The sequence below is a fragment of the Natrix helvetica genome (assembly GCF_964273705.1).
Source record: "Natrix helvetica genome assembly, chromosome: 5".
Classification (NCBI taxonomy): Eukaryota; Metazoa; Chordata; class Lepidosauria; order Squamata; family Natricidae; genus Natrix; species Natrix helvetica.
In genome coordinates this window covers 67566920-67592829 of record NC_138551.1, presented here as the reverse complement: position 1 = coordinate 67592829, position 25910 = coordinate 67566920, and the positions used below count along the sequence as shown (strand labels likewise).

The 25910-nt window shown below is 41.1% G+C and overlaps 1 protein-coding gene across 1 annotated transcript in view; it reads left to right on the top strand.

Annotated features, from left to right (window-relative positions):
- Window positions 1-488: 488 nt before the first annotated feature.
- Window positions 489-25910, top strand: part of ADAM12 (ADAM metallopeptidase domain 12) — a 294296-nt gene continuing 268874 nt past the window's right edge. Inside the window, exon 1 of the mRNA XM_081954809.1 lies at window positions 489-761. Coding sequence (XP_081810935.1) covers window positions 647-761 — 115 coding nt within the window. The 5' untranslated portion in view covers window positions 489-646. The remainder of the gene's footprint in view (window positions 762-25910) is intronic.

Below are 25910 nucleotides of genomic sequence, written 5' to 3'. Positions count from 1 at the left end.
TCAACTATTTTGAGACTTGAGATGGAGTGACTTTCGAGACAAAACAAGATCATTTATCATCCTTGGAGGAGAAAAGGGGTTTTACAGCCAACCTTAAAAATTAATTCCAAATGAACGTGTTTCCTTCCAAACAGATTGAAAACTGGCAGGCAGGTCAACCTCTCTGTTAAGCTTCTCTACCGAAGCTGGAAGGGCGCTAGGACCCGGCACAGGAGCAGCAGGAGGAAAGCGAAGAAGACAACAATTAGTTCCATTATAATGACAACTGTAAAAGTTGGCAAGGGCACTTTTTCACAAGGCCTGCCTTCTTTCACTAAAAAGATTTTTAGTGCCTCCTGTTGCCAGCTTGGATGAGTTGCTCAGTTGTTGCAAACGGTCAACAGATTTGTTCTTGCCAAGGGGGTGGGGGGTGGAGGTGGGGGCAAAAAGCCAACCCACCAACAGTTTAATTTTTTTTAAAAAAAATTGAAACCAAAGCCCAACTCATCATCAGCCTATGCAGGGAGCAGGAGGGGTTTCGGAGTGAACTGCATGCAGGAAACATCTCACATCCTGAGTTTCAGGACTCTTTCGCTCTGCTCCGCAACTGTGCATTCATGGGGCTGGGACCAGCTGATCCAAGTTTGTCTTTCAGCCTGGATTAAGAATGTCAGAGCGTTTCCAGGCAGGACGACAGCGCAGCCTTCCTTTCCCTCGACCCCCGACCCAGATACTCTGTCTGCTGCTCGGCCTCTTCGTCACACCGTCACCCGGGTCCCGAGGTAAGTTGGCAACCTTCACGGCCCGAGATCTAAGACCCACACAGCCCCAAAACGCCTCTGAGCAACGGCTCTCGCCCCACCACCACCAAGTTTGGCCAGGGCGCTATCGACGGAGCCAGCCTGCCCGAGCGCCCACAAGTTGCACAGCGTCCCGTCCCCCCCTTTTGCTCTGCCAAACAAAGAACCGTCCCTCTCTTCTTTCTTTCTCTTGGCTGATTTCCTAACTTTGACTTTTGATTTCTCACTTTCGGGGAAAGGAGCAAGTTCGGGGCGCTACTCCCGCCGTCCCGAGTGTCTGCTCCCAGGATGGGACGCGTAGGAGGGACTCGGCTTCCGCCTTTCGACGCTCACCCGGCACGAAGGACATTCCCGCTGGCTCGTCCTGGCCCTCCCACGCCCCCTCACGCCTTCCTTGGGCGAAGTTCCCTTCAGCCGCCCATCCCGTAACTCTTCTTTAGCTGGGGGAATGGGGTGTGGGATTCTTCTTCTTCTTCTTCTTCTTCTTCTTCTTCTTCTTCTTCTTCTTCTTCTTCTTCTTCTTCTTCTTCTTCTTCTTCTTCTTCTTCTTCTTCTTCTTCTTCTTCTTCTTCTTCTTCTTCTTCTTCTTCTTCTTCTTCTTCTTCTTCTTCTTCTTCTTCTTCTTCTTCTTCTTCTTCTTCTTCTTCTTCTTCCTCTTCCTCCTCCTCCTCCTCCTCCTCCTCCTCCTCCTCCTCCTCCTCCTTCTTCTTTCCTCAGCACAATCCGCCTGGCCAGGATAACAGCCCTAAAGTGGAAATGGGTAATAGCAGGTGAAGGATTGCTCCAAGAGTGAGAAATCTATCCAGTTGAATCTCTTCCTGCTGTGGTAAATAGAGATAGTCCTCAACAGTTCATGTAGGGACTGTTCAAACTTACCACAGCACTGAAAAAAGTGACCCAGGACCGTTTTTTTCAAAATAACGACCTTTGCAACGTTCCCGTGATCCTAATTTCAAAATTCAGGTGCTTGGCAACTGGTTCATATTTATGACCAATTGCTTGTCTCCGTGTTGTGTGATCCCCTTTTGTGACCTTCTGACAAGCAAAGTCAATGGGCAAGCCAGACTAACCTAACAACCGGCTTGCTAATTGATCAACTTGTGATTCACTTAAAATATGTCTCACTTAACAACAGAAATTTCAAGCTCAGTTGTCATAAAACTACCTGTATATGATAAACCATGCCATTCTCTGAGAGACACTGAGGCAGGGACGTAATGGCTTAGTAGTTTCATGGAGCATCATGGAGTATCTGTTTAACATTCAGCTATAAATGTTGGATTAATTATTCACATAATGCATTCTCCTTTGTCTTTCCTTGGCATTGCTATCATTTGCAAGTAGAAGTATATCTTTATCTTTTTTTATTTCTATACATCCTTGTTAAGAGTTACACTGCTGAAAAGAATGCCTCTGGGCTTTTTCCATGGGCATGGGGTTGTTAGATTATAATCCTCTGCCTGTTTCCATAGACGTAGCTAGAATTTATGTCTGAATATAGTTGAGTGCAGCAAGAATATAGAAAATGTTGACTTGGAATTAAAATGGAATTACACTGATGTAATTGAGAGTAATTAATATCCTACAGAAGTTCAGAAACAGCCTATGATGCAATTCAGTAGAGCTAGTCTCCCACGTGAAATTAAGTAGGATTATACTCTTTAACTTTTTTTTTTAAGTAGAACTATATTTAAAATAATTACTTTGGGAACAAACTCTTCCCCAATGTAAAGTATCCTGTTGTCCTTAAAATATACCAAATTACTGAAAGAAGGAGCTTTGTTGCTTAATTTTTTATTCTAATATAATAATCATATCTAACTGTAAACCTGAAATAATGGGCTGTCTGATTATCATCTGCACTTTCTCTTGCAAGCCATATGATGCAATAACAAAATAAGTTCGAAAAATGGGAACAGTTTTATTCCGGTATGCCAAAATACTGCACTTGTTGAAAGTTAAATCGTGTACATCTCAGTCTAGATTAATCAATAATTGAACTGGACTGTCTAAAATGCAAACATATTGGCAAATTGACATACTCCTTTAATATAAAAAGAATACCCGATATGTTTTACTTATAAAAAATAATTATTTTTCAATTCCACAGCTATTTTCTATTTAATTGTTATGATCTGAAGGAATTCTTCATCCAGGCTTCCTCCCAGAGATGAATGCCTTTTTTTTTTTTGCAGTATTTGTGTTTTGTGTTGAATGAGCAGGACAAATAGAAAGTTATGTTGCCCAGTCTGAAGTGAAAGAAGCTATCTCATTCCTAATGTTGCAGAATCAGCCAAGCATTTTTTATTGGAGAACAAACATTCCTTTCTGCTAAGCTTCTTGGATCTAAGTCAGTTTAGGATTTTACATCCATCATAGCAGCTGTCATGCAATTGTTCCAATTCTCTTGTATGACACACGCTAGATTTAATACTCTCTCTGTGGCAAAAGATTATTGGGGTGAAGGTGAAGGATTTAGAATATGTTGCTTGTTCAAATCAGTTCCCTTTTTATGGAGAATTAGAATGATGGCAAATTTCTCTTTTGTAAGAGTTCAGGATATATAAAGGATATATAAAGGTCAGTGGCTTTCAGATCCTTAAAAGCTATTCTTATTTTGATTGTCTTGATTCTGGACCTGTTGAAGCCCTGACCAATCTGTGTGGTGCAGAAATAGTTAGTTGCAAAGTAATAGTGAATTAGTAGGTACTGTTGAACAAAACCAACTTGTGTGCTGGGCTAAGTTTTATGAAGGTAGTTGGGAGACATTTACAATACAATACAATACAATACAATACAATACAATAGCATAGTTGGAAGGGACCTTGGAGGTCTTCTAGTCCAACTTAAATATAAGAAGATAATAAATCAAAATAAATGCAAGCAAATTTTAGTAAAAACCCATTATCCAGTCTGCTATGACAATGAAGAAGCATTTTTCTTCTTCACGGTAATAGCCTTACAAACATATGTAGGATTTTCCAAGAACTTTAAAATACTGTCTTAATCATGATATGGAATTATTAGTAGTCTATTTAGCAATTGACCAGACTTTGGGATTTGTTCCCAAAACTATTCTCTAAGACATTTTTAATGCATTAGTTAGTAGGAATTTTACATCAATTACCAGACCCTGATATTAAGAAGTGGTTTTAACATAGTGTTTGCTGTTGTTGTTGTTGTTGTTGTACTGTTGATACGTACTCATTGAGTTCCTAGTCTAGGCTTGATTTCAATACTTTGCTGTGTTTTTATTTAGAATGATATGAATACATCTGAGTTTTTAAATCTAATCTGAAATCTGAAACAGATGTACTATTCAGATGTATAGATGCATTGAAAAAGTAGTCGATATGAACAATAATATTGGGAGATGGAACAAGCTACATTAGAAGTAACATGAAGTGAATATTAGGAATATTCACTCCAATGGAGTGAAGCACTGTCATCTCATGAACATAAAGAAGTTTGGGTTTTACTTGGACATGTTATAAATTGTCAAAAAATACATTGTGTTGATATGGGGAAAGACCTGTGGAACAAAACATTGCACAGGACTGTGAGCACTTAATTGCCAACTAAGCCTGTTTTCATTTATCTCAGAGAGGCCAAAGTGGACACCACTGGTACTATACCTCCCATTGAGGCCAATGCCTGACGTCATTCTTCATGCCACAAATAGGGAAGGAACTATTCTCTTTGCTAACTAGTAGATGGAGAAAATCTACAATTTCTACAGGGACAGAGTGAAGGCCAGAAATTCCCATTCTTGTGGTTTTCGTTGGGGAATGTCCAGTACCGCTGAAGCTTTCCTGCTCTTGCATGATGGCCACTCCAACAATGGATCAGCCTAAACTCAACATGCCTTTATCTTCCTCCCTAGAGAATGTCCTGGGTGGCCAAATTCAAACTATTCTAGCTGATGCTTCAGACTGAGCAATATTAGAACATCTCCAGACGTTTTGACCAACTTGATTTTCTTCTTTTGAGGAAAGCATTAAGTAGCTAGGGTAGAATTGTGCTAGTGTGTAATTTGGGCATACCTTCTTGCTTGAAATCGTGGCTCTAAAGGTGGTTAGAAATCTATGCTACAAGTGGTTTGACTTCTGCTTCTTCCTTAAGCAGCATCAAAGCATAAAGCAATGAATTACAGTTGGTCACACAGTCAGATGTTTAGATTCTGCATTTTTGTCTCCCTATTGAATCCTTCCAAGGACTTGGGATAGGCAAGTGTTGTTTGATGTGTTAAACATATTGTTGCAGGATGTGACCTGTTTTAAGTAAAGCCGACATTGGCAACTATCTGATGATGGTTTTGTCAATCTGTGTGGTGTTCAGTCCCAGATATTTTGGGATTGCACCCATGGAATATATTAATATTGGTGCATTTTAATATTGGTACTACCTTTGCTTTCTTTTGCCACAGTCCATCTAGTTCTATTTGCAGGTCTTTGTGATTTTCTCCAGTTTGTTCTTTTCTATTCTGCTGTCTTCATGTCCTGGCACCTCTACTATTCAAGTCTTCTTTTTATTTTATTTTATTAACAGTTGTTAGGTCTGAAGTGTTACGTGGCAAGTGCTTGTCTGATAGTATTCTAAAGTCAGAAATAGCTTCTTCATTTGCTATTATTTTGTCTGTTTTATAATCCCATCGATTCTTTGTTGGCAGGCAAATGGCATTTCTTGCAGTCAATCCAATATACCACAATTGCTATTTTATCATGCCATTGTTTGTAATCAGTCTCTATAGTCTTCTTGCAGACACTAACTAGGTTGCAGAAAAAGCATTTTCTGTTGCTGTCTTCTCAATTCTGGCTGTGTGCATTTGTTCTTAAGGCCTGGTCTTGTGCAGCCAGGACCAGCCGTTCTGTCCCTTTCCCCCCAACGTTCCTGCTCATAGCCAAGTCGTCTTATTTGCTTTGCCTCCTAGTTTTGCGTGAGTGTGTGTACTGATCATGTAATACTTTGCCTTGCCATGTCTCTTTTCTATTCTTCATTTAGTTTTTCTTTCCAATGACTCTGAACACCATCCAACAATATCAGGAGAAGCACCAGTAAATTTTAACAGTTTTATTTTAGGAATATAAATATCTCATAGTGAGTCTTTTAACCACACAAACATGACATAACAATAAATCCTTCTTGCATTGGCCAGGGAGAGGGAAATTTTTTGAGATGATCTTCAATGGACAGAAAGGTAGGATTTCTAACTTCTCCTTTCTTCACTTCTCTTTTTATAGGCAAGGTTGAATTACCACAGTATTATAGCTGTATTGTAACTCAGAGGTGGGGAACTATGGCCCCTTTATGACTTGTGGACTTCAACTTCCAGAATTCCTGAGCTGGCTCCAGAATTCTGGGAGTTGAAGTCCACAAGTCATAAAATGGCCCAATCCCTGTTGTAGCTGATAGATGAATCTTCATCAATCTGTAGAGGTCATTCACCTTTGTGGGCATAATTAGAATATTCCTGTTTGTGTCCATATTCAACAACATCATAACCTCAGGGAGCACAAAATACTTGTTGGAATGATGGTTTCTGTAAATTCTTTATCGCTTCACAGCCTAGTACATCTTGAAATGTCTCTGAATATATTTGCAAGCATATACCACTTTCTGTGAGTATAACTCTTCCACTTTAATATGTCTATTAATTTACCCAATAACAAGATCTTAACTGATTTGCATCTTGCCTAAAGGAAAGAAAGGCAAGATAGCCAGAACATCTTCATGCTGGTAGATAATTCTAACTCAGCTCATTATTTATTTTAATCAATTTAATTTTAATGGATTTAATTCAGTTCAATTCACCAATTTACAAAAGATGAGAGAGAAGGAATTGGGACCTATTAGTACCAGGGAGAAGAGGTAGCTGTTGTTTGAAATTGTGGAACCAGATAGCTAGCTTGCCATGCTGCAGGTTTTCTGTCCTTATGTATGTTTTCCTGTGAAGATGTACAGAACTAAGGATTGTCAGATTACAGTGCAATGTATATATTAATATAGAGCTGAAAACAAATGAACATTTGAAAAAGTGTGCATGTTATCGGTTGATAGCCAGGCACTTAAGGACTCATCTTGAGAAAAGAATGGTAATTAATGACATCTATGCATGAACAGTGAAAGGTGGAATAGAAATAAGGGACAGGTTGAAAAATATGATGAATATACAGCGAAAATATTTAAAGATACCCACATCTCACATAGTATATGAAGTGAGTGATTCTGGAATAAATCATAAAAGTTGATATATGCACACACATGAGAATTGACTGAGTTTTATTTTTATGTGCATACTTTATACTGATGTTACATATTAAGCCCCTTATACTTAGTCAATTTTTAGCCAGGGTTTCTGAAAAATTAGGAAAAAAATGGAAAGAGCTATGTATGCGAAAAGTTGAAGAATAAAACTGGGAGATTATCCATCCGGGAACTCCCAATAAGTTAGATGCCTACAGTTTCCATAGGATCCTCAGATTTAATTTGGATTCAAACCTAGAAGGGAGAAGGGAATGATTCTGGGTGAAAGAAAACTTCTTGTATCTAAGCCTCAATTGGAAATGAGCAAAATCTGTATAATGTTATTAGGTTTGACATGGAGAAGGGTTTAATACATTGAATATAAAATATTGAAAGACATTCCTGGAGCAATATCAATTTTCCTTCATCACTTTTCCTCCTATACTGTGTTTAGTGTACATGTATTTAGTACTGTTGCTGTGGTCCAACAAATCTGAGCAGCTTACAAACTCTGTTCGCTACTCCTACATTTGATTTTTAAATTTAAAATAGTTGTATAACAAAAACTCTAACAATCTTTTACTTGGCACCGCAATAATTAAGCCATGCTTTTCCACCCCGAACCACCCCAACGAGGCCGTTGAAATGATGTCCCGGTGTTTGGAGGCCGTACGGGTCTGGATGGATGGCAACCGACTAAAACTCAACCCTTCCAAGACGGAGTGGCTGTGGCTTCCGGCCCCCCGGTTCAACCAGTTGCTTCCATCTCTGGCCATTGGGGGCGAGCAACTGGCCCCCGTGGAACGGGTGCGCAATTTGGGCGTCCTCCTGGATGCCCGGCTGTCCATGGATGACCATGTAACAGCCGTGGCAAGGGGGGCGTTCCATCAGGTTCGCCTGATGCGCCAATTGCGCCCCTTATTGGACCGGGATGCCCTACGCACAGTCACCCATGCGCTGGTGACGTCTCGCCTGGACTACTGCAATGCTCTCTACATGGGGCTTCCCTTGAGATGCACTCGGAGACTGCAGTTGGTCCAGAATGCGGCCGCGCGGGTGATTATGGGGAGGACTAGATACTCCCCTGTAACACCTCTCCTGCGCGAGCTGCACTGGCTTCCTGTAGTCTACCGAGTGCGTTTCAAGGTTTTGATTACGATCTTTAAAGCGCTTCATGGCACAGGGCCTAGTTACATGCGGGATCGCATCCTGCCCCATTCATCCCTACGACCAATCCGCTCACACAGAGAGGGACTTCTTCGGGTGCCGTCCACTAAACAGTGTCGGGGGGCGACACCCAGGAGCAGAGCCTTCTCTGTGATGGGCCCAGCCCTGTGGAATGACCTCCCCCGTGACATCAGGATTACTTCCGATCTCCGCTCCTTCCGTGTACAGCTGAAGACCCACCTCTTTCAATTATCTGGCCTGGCTTAACCGTAAATATTTTTTTTTCTTATTCCTCCTGACAGTCCTTTTGAATTTTTAAATTGTGTTATTATTAATGGGGTATTTTAATGGCTGATTTTTAACAGTCCTAATGTGATGTAATTTGTTACCTCCTCCGTGCATGTATGTCTTTGTATATGTGTGTATTTGGATGTTTATGTGTTTGCACATATGTTTTATGTTTTATATGTTTTATTGTACGCCGCCCCGAGTCCTGTGTGGAGAGGGAGCGGCTAATAAATTCAAATTTATTATTATTATTATATTATTATTAACTGAAAGCTTTTGTAGGTGTTGTCATGAAAAAAATTAGGACTGCTTTTGTGTTTTGGGGGGAACTGAATGGAATATACTGTTGTGCTCATGTCTGTCTTCAGGAATTTCATAGGTATCATCAGTGTGTTCTTTGATCTGATGCAATATAACTCTTCTTTACCCCCCCCCCCCTTTTATCGTGCTGTGACAATTTAGATCCTTTTGAGAACAATATCTCTCCCTTGGACATTTACAGTGTTGCCTAGAAGATCTTGGTTTTTCTGTAACTTTGGCCTTAAAAAAGATAGATAGCTTTTGATTACTCTTACTGTCAATGCTTTGGCACTGGAACATGTACATTTAGTTAAGAAGAAAACACTTCCTTTTTTCCACCCAGAACCCTTATTTGAAGCCATCCCTTGGGTGGTGCATAATTCTGCTACTGCTGGCCTTGCTCCATGCTCTTTTAGAGGGATAGAAACAGAAAAAGTAAATGGAACCAATTTGTCATTGGCCTTGTCACTTCCTTACTGTATGTGCTCAAAGCAGTGGTTAGAACCCCCTGAGTTTAGCTACTTTGACATGTGCAAACTTTTACAACCTTACATAGCTTTCATTCCACTTTTATAAGTAAAAAAGCTATAAAATTAAGTCACTAAGAAAGTACAGGAAGTGTTGGGAAGGCTACAGGCAGAGAACTCCCATTTTAAATTGTTCATCAAATAATCAGCATTTCAAGATATTTTTCTTTTACAAAGATTAGAGGAATTTTTAATACTAATTTTATTAAAAATTAAAGTTGGAAAGATAAAAACAAATACCAACTTAAAAAATAAAAGAATGAATGAAAAAAAATAGAAGGCACAGAAAATAAAATATAATAAAGTAAAAAAAGAACTACCATATTTTTCGGAGTATAAGATGCACTGGAGTATAAGACGTACCAAGGTTTTGAAGAAGCAAATTAAAAAAAAAAGTTTTTGCACTCTGCAAACCTCCCAAAAATAGCCCCATTTTTTTTCAAAAAAAAAGGGCATGAATAGCCCTTAGGAGGCTTGTAGAGTGCTCCTGGGGGCGGTGAGGAGGCCAAAAATGAGCAAAAAACGGTCCATTTCTCAAGAAAATGGGTCCATTTTTTGTCAAAAAAAGGGCATGGATAGCCTTTAGGAAGCTTATAGAGTGCTCCTGGGAGCTGAGGCAGGGGGGAGGGGCAAAATTGAGCAAAAAATGGCCCATTTTCTGTTCATTTCTGCCCTCACCAGTTCCCAGGAGCACTCTGAAAGCCTCCCACCAGGGATGTGCGGTCAGAGGAGGCAGGGGAGGCAGTGCCTCACCGCTCTCATCATGAAAATAAAAAAAAGGGAAAAGGCGCTGAGGAGCCTTCTGCACAGGTGGTCTGGGAATGGGATCACGTGTGCAGGAGGCTCCTCTAGCCTCAGCCTCCCTCCTGCACACGTCCCATTCCCGCCTTCCTGAGTCAACATGAAGGGGACCGTGGCTCGCGCTGATGATGTCACCAGCCTCACCAGCCATAAACTTCACCGCACGTCACTGCCTCCTACAAGCTATGCACGGCCATTTTGGTGAAGGGGTGGGGTTTCGGGAGGCAAAAAAATGCTGTATTCAGTGTATAAGACGCACCCAGATTTTGAGCCTCTTTTTTGAGGGAAGAAGGTGCGTCCTATATTCTGAAAAATACGGTATATAAAAATCTTCATTTAAAACAAATATAAACAATTTTAGTAACTTGTTTCTTTCTGTTGAGCTACAAGTGATCCCTTCCTGTCATTTTCCATCTCTTAGCTATGAACAAATCCTTAAAGCCCTTTCATTCAGTCCTGATCACCAAATGTCCATTAAGGCAGGGGTCCCCAACCCCCAGCCGTGACCCACTACAGGGCCTTGAATTGTTCCAAATTGTTCCAGACCATGGAAGTGGTGGGTGACCACACACATATACAGATCCCCACTTGTGCAAGCAGTGGGGACAGTTTGTGCAAATGAAGGACAGCTTGTGCAAATGCTGACTGTTCATGCAAATGGAACTGCATGCACCATTCACACAGAAACATCGCCCCTCCCCACTCGGGTCTGCAAAGCCAGAAAGGTTGGGAAATTCTGCATTAAGGATTACCAGAGATACCAACACTCCTATTTTAACTTTGATTATACAAACCAACTTTATATTCCCTTCTTTTACTTTTCACAGTCTTGATCCTTAGTCAGTTCATATAATGTTGTGAAACTTGATTTAATTTATTTATTTTCTTTCTCCTTTCTTACAAAATTCTTCAAAGCTTTAACAATAGTCTTTTGTAAATCCAATATAAGAAAATTATCCATGTCACTCTCTTGGCTTGTTATTTGGATATGCCTTTTAATTTATTAAGACAATTGGTTCCAAGGTAGCAATATTTTCCATATGATTCTTCTAATATGTCATTTTTAAATCCATTATCAGGTCCATCTCATTCTTTCTGGTGGAGCCATCTTCAGTTCATCATTTCTCTCCTGGAAATCAAGCCAGACAAAAACTTTTAAATGGCTATTACATGACCAATGAGGTTTTCACAGGAGTATACTCCTAGCATTCAAGATGAATGCATTGTTTCATGAGGTAGTATATAATTTGATATTTGTTCCTATATGAAAATTCCTTTCAATCTTTGCTTGATATCACATTAAACAAACAAAATGCCAGATATCGGCATTTACAAAAGTTAAAAACATTTGGATCCCAACCACCTAACCATGCATTCATGCATTTTATAAGTTTCAGTTTTTTAAAATTGTATATTGCAACATTCCAGCGGCACAATTGACCCTGTAAAACCCTTTTAAAAGCCAAGATATTGCTAACATAAAATATTTTTAAGCTGATTATGCACTTTTATCCACTATAACTACCTATGGCTTTCTATGTTCCACAAAAAGCCTGCTTTCAGTTATAAATGTAACGTTTGAAAAGGGATAATTATAGTGAAATGTTGAATAAGAGCTACTATTCAGTCCAAAATAGCTCCTACTGCATTTGTGTTGTGGTGCATTGCTTGCAGAATTAAGCTGGTTGTAAATAGCATTTCCTGCAAACCCAGAAGCATTTGTTGAAAGAAATATTATATTTGTCTTGAAAAGTAGCAAGCAGAAACTCTTCTGTCATGATACAAGCATGCCTTCACATTGTAAGCAGAATGCTAATAGGAAGAACAATGTATCCAGGCTCTCAGCTTTTATGATGCAGGACTATTCTTTTTTAAATTTGGTTTGTTCTTTCACTAGAGAATTTCTGCCAAACTTATTGTGAAAGCTCCTAAGCCAAGTCAGTATCTAATAAAGTAATGCAAGAAAAAAACAGTCAAAATGTCTGAGCTTTCACAATGCTACTAGCTTCTCTCTGAATATTTTATACTAATGGCCTACAGCATGACTTTCTTACCACTTCGGTATATATTTACGGGATTAATGTGAATGATTGGGTCTCATGTATACAACTGCTTTGGGAAATAAGATTATTCTGTGCCACACTTATGTTTTTATGAAATACAAGGCTTTTTCGACACAGTTGAAGGTTACAGATTTAATCTAATTTAATCTTGATTTTACATTAATTTGTAAAATGTTATGTTTCTAAAAACCCATATTGAAAGATCCCTAAGCCTTTTTTGCACCAGATTGATTGCATCTGTTTTAGTACTGAAGGAATCTGGCCATTATCCTAATGTTTCTTGCATATTTCTTTGGTGCATCAGACTCAGAGTATTTTTTACAGTCTGGCGATTTGCATTGCCAAGTCCATGTGATATAACATAGGCTGTGTGCCCTGATTTCTTCTTCAATTGAACAATGTCAGCGTTAATACTGTTTTTAAAAAAAAAATCATGTCTGTATGTACACACACTTCTAAAATATATTGACGTTGTTTAATAATAATAATAATAATAATAATAATAATAATAATAATAATAATAATAATAATAATAATAATTTATTAGCCGCTCCCTCTCCAAAAAGGACTCGGGGCGGCATACAATAAAACATAAAAAACATAAAAACATATGTGCAAACACATAAACATCCAAATCCACACATATACAAAGACATACATGCACGGAGGAGGTAACAATTACATCACATTAAGAATGTTAAAAAATCAGCCATTAAAATACCCCTTAATAATAACACAATTTAAAATTTAAAAGGACTGTCAGGAGGAATAAGAAAAAACTACGGTTGAGCCAGGCCAGATAATTGAAAGAGGTGGGTCTTAAGCTGTACACGGAAGGAGCGGAGATCGGAAGTAATCCTGATGTCACGGGGGAGGTCATTCCACAGGGCTGGGCCCATCACAGAGAAGGCTCTGCTCCTGGGTGTCGCCCCCCGACACTGTTTAGTGGACGGCACCCAGAGAAGTCCCTCTCTGTGTGAGCGGATTGGTCGTAGGGATGTATGGGGCAGGATGCGATCCCACATGTGACTAGGTCCTGTGCCATGAAGCGCTTTAAAGATCGTAATCAAAACCTTGAAACGCACTCGATAGACTACAGGAAGCCAGTGCAGCTCGCGCAGGAGAGGTGTTACAGGGGAGTATCTAGTCCTCCCCATAATCACCCGCGCGGCCGCATTCTGGACCAACTGCAGTCTCCGAGTGCATCTCAAGGGAAGCCCCATGTAGAGAGCATTGCAGTAGTCCAGGCGAGACGTCACCAGCGCATGGGTGACTGTGCGTAGGGCATCCCGGTCCAATAAGGGGCGCAATTGGCGCATCAGGCGAACCTGATGGAATGCCCCCCTTGCCACGGCTGTTACATGGTCATCCATGGACAGCCGGGCATCCAGGAGGACGCCCAAATTGCGCACCCGTTCCACGGGGGCCAGTTGCTCGCCCCCGATGGCCAGAGATGGAAGCAACTGGTTGAACCGGGGGGCCGGAAGCCACAGCCACTCCGTCTTGGAGGGGTTGAGTTTTAGTCGGTTGCCATCCATCCAGACCCATACGGCCTCCAAACACCGGGACATCATTTCGACGACATCGTTGGGGTGGTTCGGGGTGGAAATGTACAGCTGAGTATCATCAGCATACAGATGATATCCCACCCCAAAGCCACGGATGATCTCGCCCAGCGGTTTCATGTATGTGTTGAACAGGAGAGGCGAGAGCACCGACCCCTGTGGCACCCCACAGGGTGCAAACCTGAAAAGTGCAAATTAAAGAAAGCGAAGTGAAAAAACAGCTGCTATGCATTCAAAGTACTCATTTTTGAACTCTCTAATACAGTCATCCTATGTTTTGACATGGTTTGCCCTCAAAAATACCAGGTATGGTGAAACACAACACATTCTGGCATTTGGTTAAGCAATGACAATATACAAGAAGCAAAGAGTTTATAGAAATGCTACATCAATATACAAATCAGGCTCAAAATACTTCATTTAAACAAGTTCTGTTCTTTCACCAAGTGCCAAATATATGCTTGAATGACTAATGGAGTCATATGGTTCACAGAATGAAGCACTTTATTGTATATAGTTTTGCAGGCTTCCAAAAGTTATGGTATAGAGATTATGCTGAGATTAAGAAGATCCAACTGTTGTGCTTGCTTGTGTTATTCAGAGTTCAGTGGGCCAAGAAGTGAAATCAGCCATCACAACTGTATCATTTTAACTTTCATCTTTGAAAGACAATTTAGCACTGCTAAATTACTATCTGCATGTTAACATGTCAAAGGTAACTTTTTAAAAGGAGTGGAGAATTTGAAGGAAGACACAGTTCTTCCTTCTTCACAGTCAAAATGTACTTTTAATCAATACATTATAACACTGAAGGAAGTAATTCACAAAGTGGCAACAGTTAATCTTTCTTTGAATTGCATAATTGGAACGTTGCACATTATATTTTTGATTAAGCAGGCTATTTAGCTAAATTGTTTGAACTCATCTTTCTCATATAAGAAGTCTTGAATCTAAGCAACATAAAAGATCAAATGGATTTGCAGAAAACCCCTGTGTAGATCAGTTTGAAGCTGGCAGCTCTGTCAAATTAGAGAGAAGATACATTTTAATTAGAAGCACAAGGAACTGAACATTACATTCAGAAATACACGGATTCCTCTTACATTTTCAGGCCCATCAAAAGATGTAGTAAATTTTTAACATTGCTAACATACTTTTACAAGAGCGTTGATTTTATAGAGAACTATAAGAAATAAATGAACAAAGATTTACGGTTTCAAGAAAATGAGGAATATGTTAATGCATTCTTCGAGGGAGAAACGACCAACTTTAACTGTTAACAGTAGGATTTGCATATGCATAAGCACCTAATGCTGAATTTGTATACTCTTAATGGGCAGTTCTAGATCTAATAATTATTAGATCTTGGCTTATTCTTTTTTGAAGAATAACTTGTTGCTTTTGTTATAACGGCTTGCACAAATAGATTGCAGTGAGGTGGGAAAACTGAATAATCTCCTTAAATTTAAATATCCTTATACAGTAAGGATATAGGGACACGGTGGGTCAGTGGCTATGATGCTGAGCTTGTTGATTGAAAGGTTGGCAGTTCAATGGTTCAAATCCCTAGTGCTATGTAATGGGGTGAGCTCCCATTACTTGTCCCAGCTTCTGCCAACCTACCGTGTTTCCCCAAAAATAAGCCTCTCCTGAAAATAAGTGATCCCCGAAAATATTACAACACAGCAGCAGCCATGAGGTGACCATGCTCACCACTTCTTGCACCTCAACAATAATAACATATCCCTGAAAATAAGACCAAGTGCTTATTTGGGGGATCAAAAGAAAATAAGACAGCATTCCATGTGCCTTCAACGTTTAGTCATGCTGGCCACATGACTACAGAGATGTCTTTGGACAGAGCTGGCACTTCAGATTTGAAAGGGAGATGAGCACCACCCCCTAGAGTCAGGAATAACTAGCACATATGTGTGTTACCTTTTTTATACAGCAGAAACTCTAGTCACAACAATAATTTGTTCCATAACTCTTGTCACAACCTGATTTGGTAGTGACCTGAACCAAATTTTGGAAATTTGCCACTTACAAAAAAAATGGGGTGGAAGGGGAAATTGGCTGCGGAAAAAATGAGAATTTTTTTGATTGGAACCCGAGTTGGTGACGGTCAAAAGTGTTCATGACCAGAGGTTCTACTGTATAGGATTACATCCATCTCCCACCAGTGGGCACGTTCTTCTAGAGCACAGGTGTCCAACTTGCTCTGTCACATTGCTATCATGTGATATTTCACATTGTTTTTCTCATTTGCAGAGCTGGGGTAGGTGTGGCCTGCACCTGATGCATCTAGCCCACGGGCCACTAGTTGGACACCCCTGTTCTAGAATGAATGTCTGCCCCACTAGGTACACCAGAGGTCAATCCCACAGGAAGGCTGAAACGGCTTCTATTGTAATTTACTATCTTACAAGTTTGGTTGTACCTCCTCCCACTTTTTATAATTGGGAGTTAGGAAAATGTCTTTCTGTTGTTGTCAGCCATTGAGATGTGCCCGACTCTCAGCTACCCTATGGATCAACACTCTTCATGGCCCTCTGTCTTGCACCTCATTCTTCAGATCCCCCATAGACATCCTGGTGTCATTCTTTATAGTGTCTAGCCATGAGATCTAGGGTGCCCCCTGCTCCTTTTTCTGCTGATCACTGCTAGCATGATTGACTTAACTGAGTCTGCTTGCATGACATGGCCAAAGCATGATATCATCTTGCTTCAAGTGATACTGTATTTTGGGTGGGATTTGGTCTAGGACTTCCTTGTTTGTGATTTTTGCAGTCCATGGGATACATTATACTCATCTCCAGCACCATAATTCAAAGGCACCCACCCTTCTTCTTCCTATCTGCCATTTTCAGAGTTCAAGTTTTGCAGCCAGAAAAATTATTGTCTTGTCTAATCTGTAACTAGTTGGTAGGCTGATATCTGTCAACGCCTAAGACGTTTCCACGACTACTATCAACTTGAGAAGGGGGGGGGGAATGCCATGCATACTTTTGGCCAGAGTAAAAGTTTCATATTTCTGTACTGGGATGTGAATGTGCATGTCCAGAACCCTGCCATAACATCCTGTTGGAGAATGTGATTGATGAACTCAGCCAGAGGGGAGGGGGCACAGGGGTAAAGGTCAGACGCCATTAAATGTGATTTAGTTTCAGCTACACAGAAGTCCGTGCTAAGATGTTCATCCTAATAAACGAATGGGTTTTTTTGAATTTCGTCTCGGGGCTCGTAAATTAATTAGGGCAACTTTTGGAACCTTCACAGATAGCTGAAACTCACTTTTAAACATCTATCAAGATTTCCAGGCTTCCTGAATCCCGGGTTCTCCAGTCACTCCCAAATATTTGGAGTGCTTGGAGAGAAAATCAGGCAACCATGGCAGAAGGTGGATTATCGGAAGAAAGCCTGATTTCAGCTGGAGGAGTTCAACCAGTCCTCGACATCAGGGCTCCAGACTTTCAACCTGCAGTGCCTTTTCCAGTGGCAGAAGCAAGTAAAGATGAGTACTGGTGGAAATTAGCCCCTAAAGCAGCTGAACTTGAGTTTCCTTACCCCAATTCCCAAATAAAGGGGAGGGTCTCAAGTGAACTGGCAAGGGTGGACTGGATGTGGGATTGGGCACAAGTCAGGCTCCCAAAGCCCCAGAGGGAACCCTTGGGGAGTGCAATAGAGCAACTGAAGGAGGAGTTTGACTGGGCCACCCTTCAGGAGGAGGGGCCATCATGCCGCCCAAAAGAGAGGGGAGGAACATCTGATCCAATTGAAGGGAGGAGACGCAGACTGGAGTGCAGCCCCCCTCTCCCCCAGATAGAAGGAGAAGAAGCCAAAAAGAGCAAGCAGTGGCTCTCCCACGCAGCAGGCAGGCTGCCAAGAACAGACAACCCCCTCCCTTTCTCTGAACTAAGGGTGAAGAAGATGAACAGCCATATCAGGCACAGGCATACAGAGGCTGACAGGAGGTTGGAGGAGTAGGGCTGAACGACCCACCCCAATTCAGGGGAAAGTTTGATGGAGACTCAGATCAACTAGCCCTATTCCTTGATTTAGCTGACACCCACCTAGAATGCTATGGGCATCTCTACCCCTCCCCCAGAACCATGGTGAATGCCATCACAGAGGGGCTAGAGGGAGAAGCAAAGGAATGGCTAGCAGCCCTTCACGAGAGGAGAGCCCCCCCAACTCCGAGACATAGAGGACTTTCTGCAACTACTAGAAGCCAGGTTTGAAGAGGGGGAGGATGACCCATATGCAGAAGAGGAACTCAGCAATCTAAAGCAGAGAGGCCGCCCCATCAAAGAGCACATCCGTGAATTCAGAAGGCTACCCCCGTTACCAGAGCGGCTGCTGGTGCATTGTTTCAGAACAAGCCTGGACAAGCAAATTGCCCAAGTAACCGCATACCGCGACATCCCAAATCGATTCTCTGAGTGGTTCCGAGTAGCAACAAAAGTTGACAGTGGGCTACGTGCCAACGACATGAGAAAGCAACCAGACACAAGAGAGAGAGTTCAACCTGACCTGAAACCACTCTGTCGACCCACAGCACCACAGCGGGCCCTGAGACCAGCCCTCTCTTGAAGTCTGCTGAAATGCTACAGATGTGGGGGGTTGGGCCACATGGCAGCTGCATGCCCAACCCCAGCCCCAAAACCAAGGCTAAACCCACCACCCAGAGCCTGACCCGAACGGGGTCCCAAACGAGCCATCAACATGACCAGAAAAGCCTTTCAGGCTGCAGAAGCCCCTTCCACCCCAGGCGAAAGTCGTGGAACCCCAGGCAATGATGACCAGTCAGCTGAATCCCAGGACAGCGAAGATGAGGGAGAAAACAACCCAATGGTGAGTGAGCCAATTCACCCTTTCCTTTTTCCAATACGCCTCACAGCCCCAAAAACAGGAAACCAGGGGGATTTTCAAGCCCTAATAGACTCAGGCTGCACAAGGTGCTTGATCAACCTAACCACAGTCCTGAAACTGGGGATCAGAGCAAAAAGACTGGCCCACCCAATCCGGTTCGAACAAGTTGACGAGTTCCTGATGGGGGGAGCTTATGCCACCCACCTAACTGAGCCAGTGAGGCTAGAGTTAGCGGATACCTGTACGTCAAGGTATCAAAATGCGAATTCCATCATGCATGGTTAGACTACCTGGGTTATCGAGTATCAAATGAGGGAATAGAGATGGACCCAGCGAAAGTGCAAGCCGTCCTAAGCTGGCATCCCCCTCGCACCCGCAGACAGCTACAAAGTTTCCTAGGGTTCACAAACTTCTACAGGCAATTCATCCCCTCCTTTGTGAAGATTGCCAAACCCCTGACAGACCTCCTGAAGACAGGGAGCCCAGGAATGAAACCTCGTCCGGGATAGCCTCTACCATGGGACCTAACCTGCCAAGAGGCATTCGAGACACTAAAAGAAATGTTTGCAAAGGAGCCAGTGCTGAAGCTTCCTGAGCAACCTTTCATGATCCAGGCAGACGCCAGCGATGTGGCAGTGGGAGCAGTGCTACTCCAAAGAAACAACCAAGGAAGCTTACAACCTTGTGCCTACACCTCCCGCAAGCTCACAGATACAGAGAGATGATGGGCCGCATGGGAAAAGCAGTGAGATGGGCACTGCTAACCTGGAGACACCTGTTGGAAGGGAGCCATAAACCGTTCGAAGTCTGGACCGACCACAAAAATCTGGAGGCGCTTAGGACCCCACGGAAACTATCACCCAAACAAGTCCGATGGGCTCAATACTTCAACCGTTTTGATTTTGTCTTAAAGCACATTCCAGGTGGGAGGAACTTCCTAGCTGATGCCCTCTCCCGCATGCCTCAGTACAAATGCGAACGGGAGCACGTAGTGGACGCCATCATTCCTTCTACTCAAACTGCTGCCCAAGTGACCACCAGATGGCAATGCCGGGACCGGCAAAACCAACTTGCAAGCAACCTAACCACGAGGCTCAAAACTGAACTGCTAGCAGACCCCTGGTTCCAAACCAACCAACACATCTTGACAAAGAGAGATGACCTTGCATGGAAGGGGACAAAACTCTATGTCCCAGAATCCCTATGTACCCTAGTTCTCCAGAGGAGTCATGATGCCAAACCAGCAGGCCACTTTGGGTTCCTAAAGACTTTACACTTAGCCCTGAGGCAATTCTGGTGGCCTGGCATGAAGAAAGATGTAGAAGGTTACGTGAAAAGTTGTACCATTTGTGCCACAATGAAGAGACGACCAGGAAAACCCCCTGGACTACTGCAAACTGTAGCAGAGCCAACGAGGCCGTGGGAGGTCGCAATGGACTTTATAGTAGAGTTGCCAAAAAGTGAGGGAAACACAGTGATTTGGACTGTAATAGACCTGTTCTCCAAACAGGCACACTTCATACCCTGTAGCGGACTACCCTCAGCTCACAAGCTGGCTAAACTGTTCGTGAAGCATATCTACTGACTGCATGGAGTACCTCGAAGAGTTATCTTAGACAGAAGGGTCCAGTTCACGGCTAGATTCTGGAAAGAGTTCCTGCGATCCATTGGATCATTTCAGGGTCTTAGTTCAGCTTTTCATCCGAGCACCAATGGGGCAGAAGAGAGACTGAACGCCATGGTAGAGCAGTACCTGAGGTGTTACGTGAACTATCAGCAGTCCAATTGGGCAGACCTTTTATCTTTTGCTGAGATCACGTACAATAATGCTGTCCACAGTAGCACAGGATTCATGCCATTCAAAATAGTGAGCGGTATGGATTTCGTCCCAATGCCTGAGTATCCAAGGGATCCCTATGTCAGTCAGCTTGGCTGACTGGATGTCGAGGCTGAAAGCGACCTGGGAAAATCTCAAAAAGGCACTGGCTAAAGCGGCATAAACCTATAAGAAACAGGCAGACAATCTGGCAAAAATGGTCATAAAATGCATGTCATCACATGATGACATGACTTACAGATGACGTATGATGGAAATTTCATCCCCAGTTGTGGTAATAAGTCAAGGACTAGCTCTCTATTAATGCCATTTTGACTCTACCATGAGGGAGCTCCTGCTGAGAATATTAAATATAGAATTGTGCCTACTGGGTATCTTTAAAGAAATCCTGCTTCAGAACAGCTGTGGTGTTCAGTAACATGATAAAAAATCTGCTTGGTGTTTTATAGAACCATGTTTCCTCTCATTTTGATTTAGTTCCTTTGAAAGATTTTGAACATGTACATTTTTGGAAGGCATTTCCTTAAAAGCATTCCTTCACCATTCCATTTACACACAGATGACTTGTGACAAAAGAGAGATTGTTAACTGTGACTAGAATAATTAAGCTGAAAGAGGCTGCTTGGGTTATCAGATTCAATCCCAACTGTATTCTGGAATTCAAATCAAAGCTTCTGCGATAGATGACTATCTAGCCTCAGCTTGAGTTTCCAGTGAAGAGAAGGCTATCATAATTCTAAATAATTATGAATCTGCCATTAGTGTTAGAATTTTCTTCCCTAGGATCTAACTTTCTGCCACTTAAACCTGTTGTTACATACCGTACATTCTGAAATTTCAGAAAATGAGTCGAGACTCTTTGAGAGCTTTATGCAACCTAATTTCATTTTAATGTATGCTGATTAGCATACATTCAAAGTGACAATAAAGTATTCTAGTATTCTATTATTGACTCTCTGTGATGTAACATCCTTTCAGAATTTCAAGAGTGCTGTCATAGCTTCCTTGATTTTCCATTTTCAAGGCTAAATATTCTTATTTTCTCCAATATTTCTAATCTCTGGTCATTGTTCTTCTCTGAACCTATTCTGATTTTTATGTATGCTTCTTGTGGTGCCCAGAATGGACAGTACTCAAATTATGATGTGGTCATTGTAGAATAAAGTGAAACAACTCTTTCCTATTAATTTGAAACTACTGTTGATGCTGCCTAAAATTGCCAATACTTCCTTCCCAACCCTTCAGATCATTATCAGTTTGCAACTTATTCCAAATCATTTTCACAGGGAAAAATTTCACATTTCTACTATTATCTAGCCAGATGAGATCCATTTTATAGTTGAGCATTTGATGTCTGTTTCCTAACTGAATAATTGTGCAGTTGTATTTGTTAAGCTTCATTTTCAACACATTTTTATAATTTAAGGTTTGTAATAGCATGTAAATGAATTAATTCATTTTTTCCCCAATAAGTTTGGGATAGGGAAAATATATAATAAGGATAACATTTGTCATATTTTCTTGACTTATTGCATATGTTTATCAGGCACATTCATAAATAGATTATCTTTAGATGTCTATGGAGATTCTTAGTCATCCAGGTCATGGTTGTCCCAAAGGTGCTTTTTCAAGAGGCAACTGGAATTTCTGGTTTTTCTTTGAAGACATTTCGCTTCTCATCCAAGAAACTTCTTCAGCAGAGGTGCCAGGAATATAAATCCTTCCATTCCCCACCATCCAGTCAGAGCTGAAGAAGCTTCTTGGATGAGAAGTGAAACATCTTCAAAGAAAAAACCAGAAAGTCCAGTTTCCTCTTGAAAAAGCACGTTTGGGACAAGTTATCTTTAGCTTTTCTTCTGTTACCCACTTTGAAAAGCTAGAGATTAACAATTAAGTGTAAAATGTGCAACATGCACATCTGTAGTAGGTTGAAACATTACAAGATACGTCATGTCAAAAATCTCAGTAATGCTGAGATTGGTGGATGGTTCTGACAGATACTATGGATCTATTGGTCCATAATATGGTTTGTTTGGTTTTGGAATGGAATAGTAAAATGAATTGACAGCACTACTCTATTGTGATATCATTTATAGGACATGGTTATATTGTCTAGCACTATGTTTTAACTAGATTTGTATGGCTTTTTCTATCATGTTTGAAGAATGCCATAATTTAATGTAATGTGTGAGTTTGGAAACATGTCTTTTCTGAATTACAGTTCCCAAATATGTATATAAAAATAAGGCTACATGCAAAATGGCTTAAACTTCAGAGACTGTTCTTTATTCCTTGCTTTGACATCTATATTTTCCCATACATTTTTATTCAGTTGTTATGAATTCTGTTTGCTATTTGGTTTTATTGTTCTGTCCATTTGATGTATCATCTTTCTATATTTCTTTATGCCTTTTGGCTTCACAACCTTTATTTCATATTGGCATATTTCCTTGTTTCATATAAATATCATTGTTTTCATATATCCTGTCAGCTTCTGTTTTCAGACATATTTCTAGGTTATGTTAAAAACTACCTTTAGAATTTATTTAACTTGCATGTTTTCTTGGAAGTTTGGTTTTCAATTTAGTTAACTTTTTATTTCTGAAAATGTTTTCTGTCTGGGTTATGTGTTCCCTTTTTTACTGGAAATCTAACCTTACGGTTTACAAATAAAAATTTGATTCTGGTGCAAATAAAATCCAATTTATTGCCTGAGAAGGAGAACAAAGAATCTGCCTTAATTAAATACAAGGCTCTTTTCTGTCCTAAGAATAGTTGACATATGATTTGAGCAGATCTTCATGGCTGAATTAATAATGCACAAGCAAACGTCATCCTTTGATGACTCAACTAAACAACTGATGTAATGGAACTCTTATAAAGTGATGGGATAGGAGTTGTGGTGGATGCTTGTGTATTTCTCAGAAATAATGAATTACATATAGTTGCCACATGTGGAAATATTTTGATGCTTGAGATTTATACACAACAGTTGCTTGAAACTCTCATGGGCCCCCTCGGGAATATTAATTGGTAACAGTGTTGTCTATACATTAACTTCTATATTCAAGGCATTATGTTTCCTAATGGTAGTTGTTGATAAAAATGAGCAGGAGGGTGCTTATCATAGCTTACCATAGGCATGTGTTTGGTCACAACACAATGCTGGGCTGGATAAATCTTTGTTAGAGACAGTAGTCTTTTCTTAAAATCTGACCAATTGCAGAGCTTATGTCCAATTCAGTGAATCGCTATCTTTGCTGGCTGATCTTAAAAAGCTAAACAAGTTTCAGGCCAGGAGCATATGCCTATGTGTATGTATGTATGTATTTGTCTCTCTGATTTGAGGGGTTGATTCATAGAAATGGTATTTTATTAAGAGCCCATTCTCATTTTTTATATGTTCTACACATTCTTTTAAATGAGCAATTATGAAACATGATACAACTTTCACATTCATTTATTTATATTTGCTTTACCTGTTTTAATTAAGTGACTACCAAGGGAATACAATCACGCCATGAAAATATTCATGGTATAACATTACAACCAATTATAAAATGCCATAAAAAGGGAGAAACCTAAGTGAAAATCATAGAAACAACCAAAAAGAAAAAAATGGTGTCAAAAGCAGAAGTTCTTAATTGTGCTTTCAATAATTTTCTAAAATCTAATACATGCTGATTGAATTCGGGAGGGCAAAGAATTCCCATTTAAAAAATAATTTTATTGAAGATATTTATAATGAAATAAAAGCCATAAAAGAAATTAAGTATAACATAGAAAAAAGGTAAACAGTGGGGAAAAAAGAAAAGAAAAAAAGAAAAGGAAAACAAAATTTATAAAGAAGTCATCTCTGATCTTCTTGATGGTGATTTTAGATACATTTCTATGTTGCCTCCTCTTTCTAAAGTTACATCACAATTTCCTTCTTTTCATAAACTAACCTTTATAATGTTCAAACCCCCCCAAATCACATTTTCTCTTATTTTCAACAAAAGGTTTGTAAGAGGTTTCCTGTCAATGATAAATGTAGTTATTCATCTTTCTCTAATCAAAGAGTTTATTTTTGCTGTCTCTGCTATGCTCAGGGCATAGGTCTCACATTAGTGCCCAGGGCATTAGTTAGTAGTGAGTACCTGCTAACATTTGGGCTGCTGCATTCTGGAGTAATTGAAGCTTATTGATTGCCTCAAAGGCAATCCTAAGTGCTGATAGAATTTCATTAGTCCAGGTGAGTGTGATGACAGCATGAGTTGTGACATCTTCCTCTTCCATTAAGTTTGCAATTGGTACATCTGATGAAACTGGCAAAAGATGCAGTCAGTGGTCATAACCTCCACTTGTCTAGCAGTACTTCTGGATCTAGGAGGACTACAAGTCACAAGCCTGTTCCTTCAAGGAATGGAGACCCCATTAAGACACATACATGGTGATAACAGGAAGTTACAGGTTAATCATGTCAGTATGAATCAGATCTGATTATCAATTTAATAATAATTTAATAATTTAATTTGTTAGCCGCTCCCTCTCCACAAGGGACTCGGGGCGGCGTACAATAAAAACATACATAATACATATAAACATGTACAAGCACCCATACACATACATATACATACACGGAGGAGGTAACAGTTAAATACATCATGATGATAATAATAAAATTAGCCATTTAAAATACCCCATAATAAGATTACAAATTTAAAAAGGACTGTCAGGAGGAATAGGATAAACTACGGTTGAGCCAGGCCAGATAATTGAAAGAGGTGTGTCTTGAGCTTTACACGGAAGGAGCGGAGATCGGAAGTAGTCCTGATGTCAAGGGGGAGGTCATTCCACAGGGCTGGGCCCATCACAGAGAAGGCCCTGCTCCTGGGTCTCGCCCCCTTACACTGTTTAGCGGACGGCAACCGGAGAAGTCCCTCTCTGTGTGAGCGGATTGGTCGTAGGGATGTATGGGGCAGGATGCGATCCCGCGGGTAACTAGGTCCTGTGCCATGGAGCGCTTTGAAGATCGTAATCAAGACCTTGAAACGCACCCGATAGACCACAGGAAGCCAGTGCAGCTCGCGCAGGAGAGGTGTTACATGGGAGTACCTAGTCCTCCCCATAATCACCCGCGCGGCAGCATTCTGGACCAACTGCAGTCTCCGAGTGCATCTCAAGGGAAGCCCCATGTAGAGAGCATTGCAGTAGTCCAGGCGAGACGTCACCAGCGCATGGGTGACTGTGCGTAAGGCATCCTGGTCCAATAAGGGGCGCAATTGGCGCACCAGGCGGACCTGGTGGAACACCCCCCTTGCCACGGCTGTTACATGGTCATCCATGGACAGCCGGGCATCCAGGAGGACGCCCAAATTGCGCGCCCGCTCCATGGAGGCCATGTATTTTCCTTTTCAAGAGGAAAATGTGATCCCAGTGACTTTGATGTGTGGCACGTTAGCACTTCCTACCTTTAAACCTTAAAT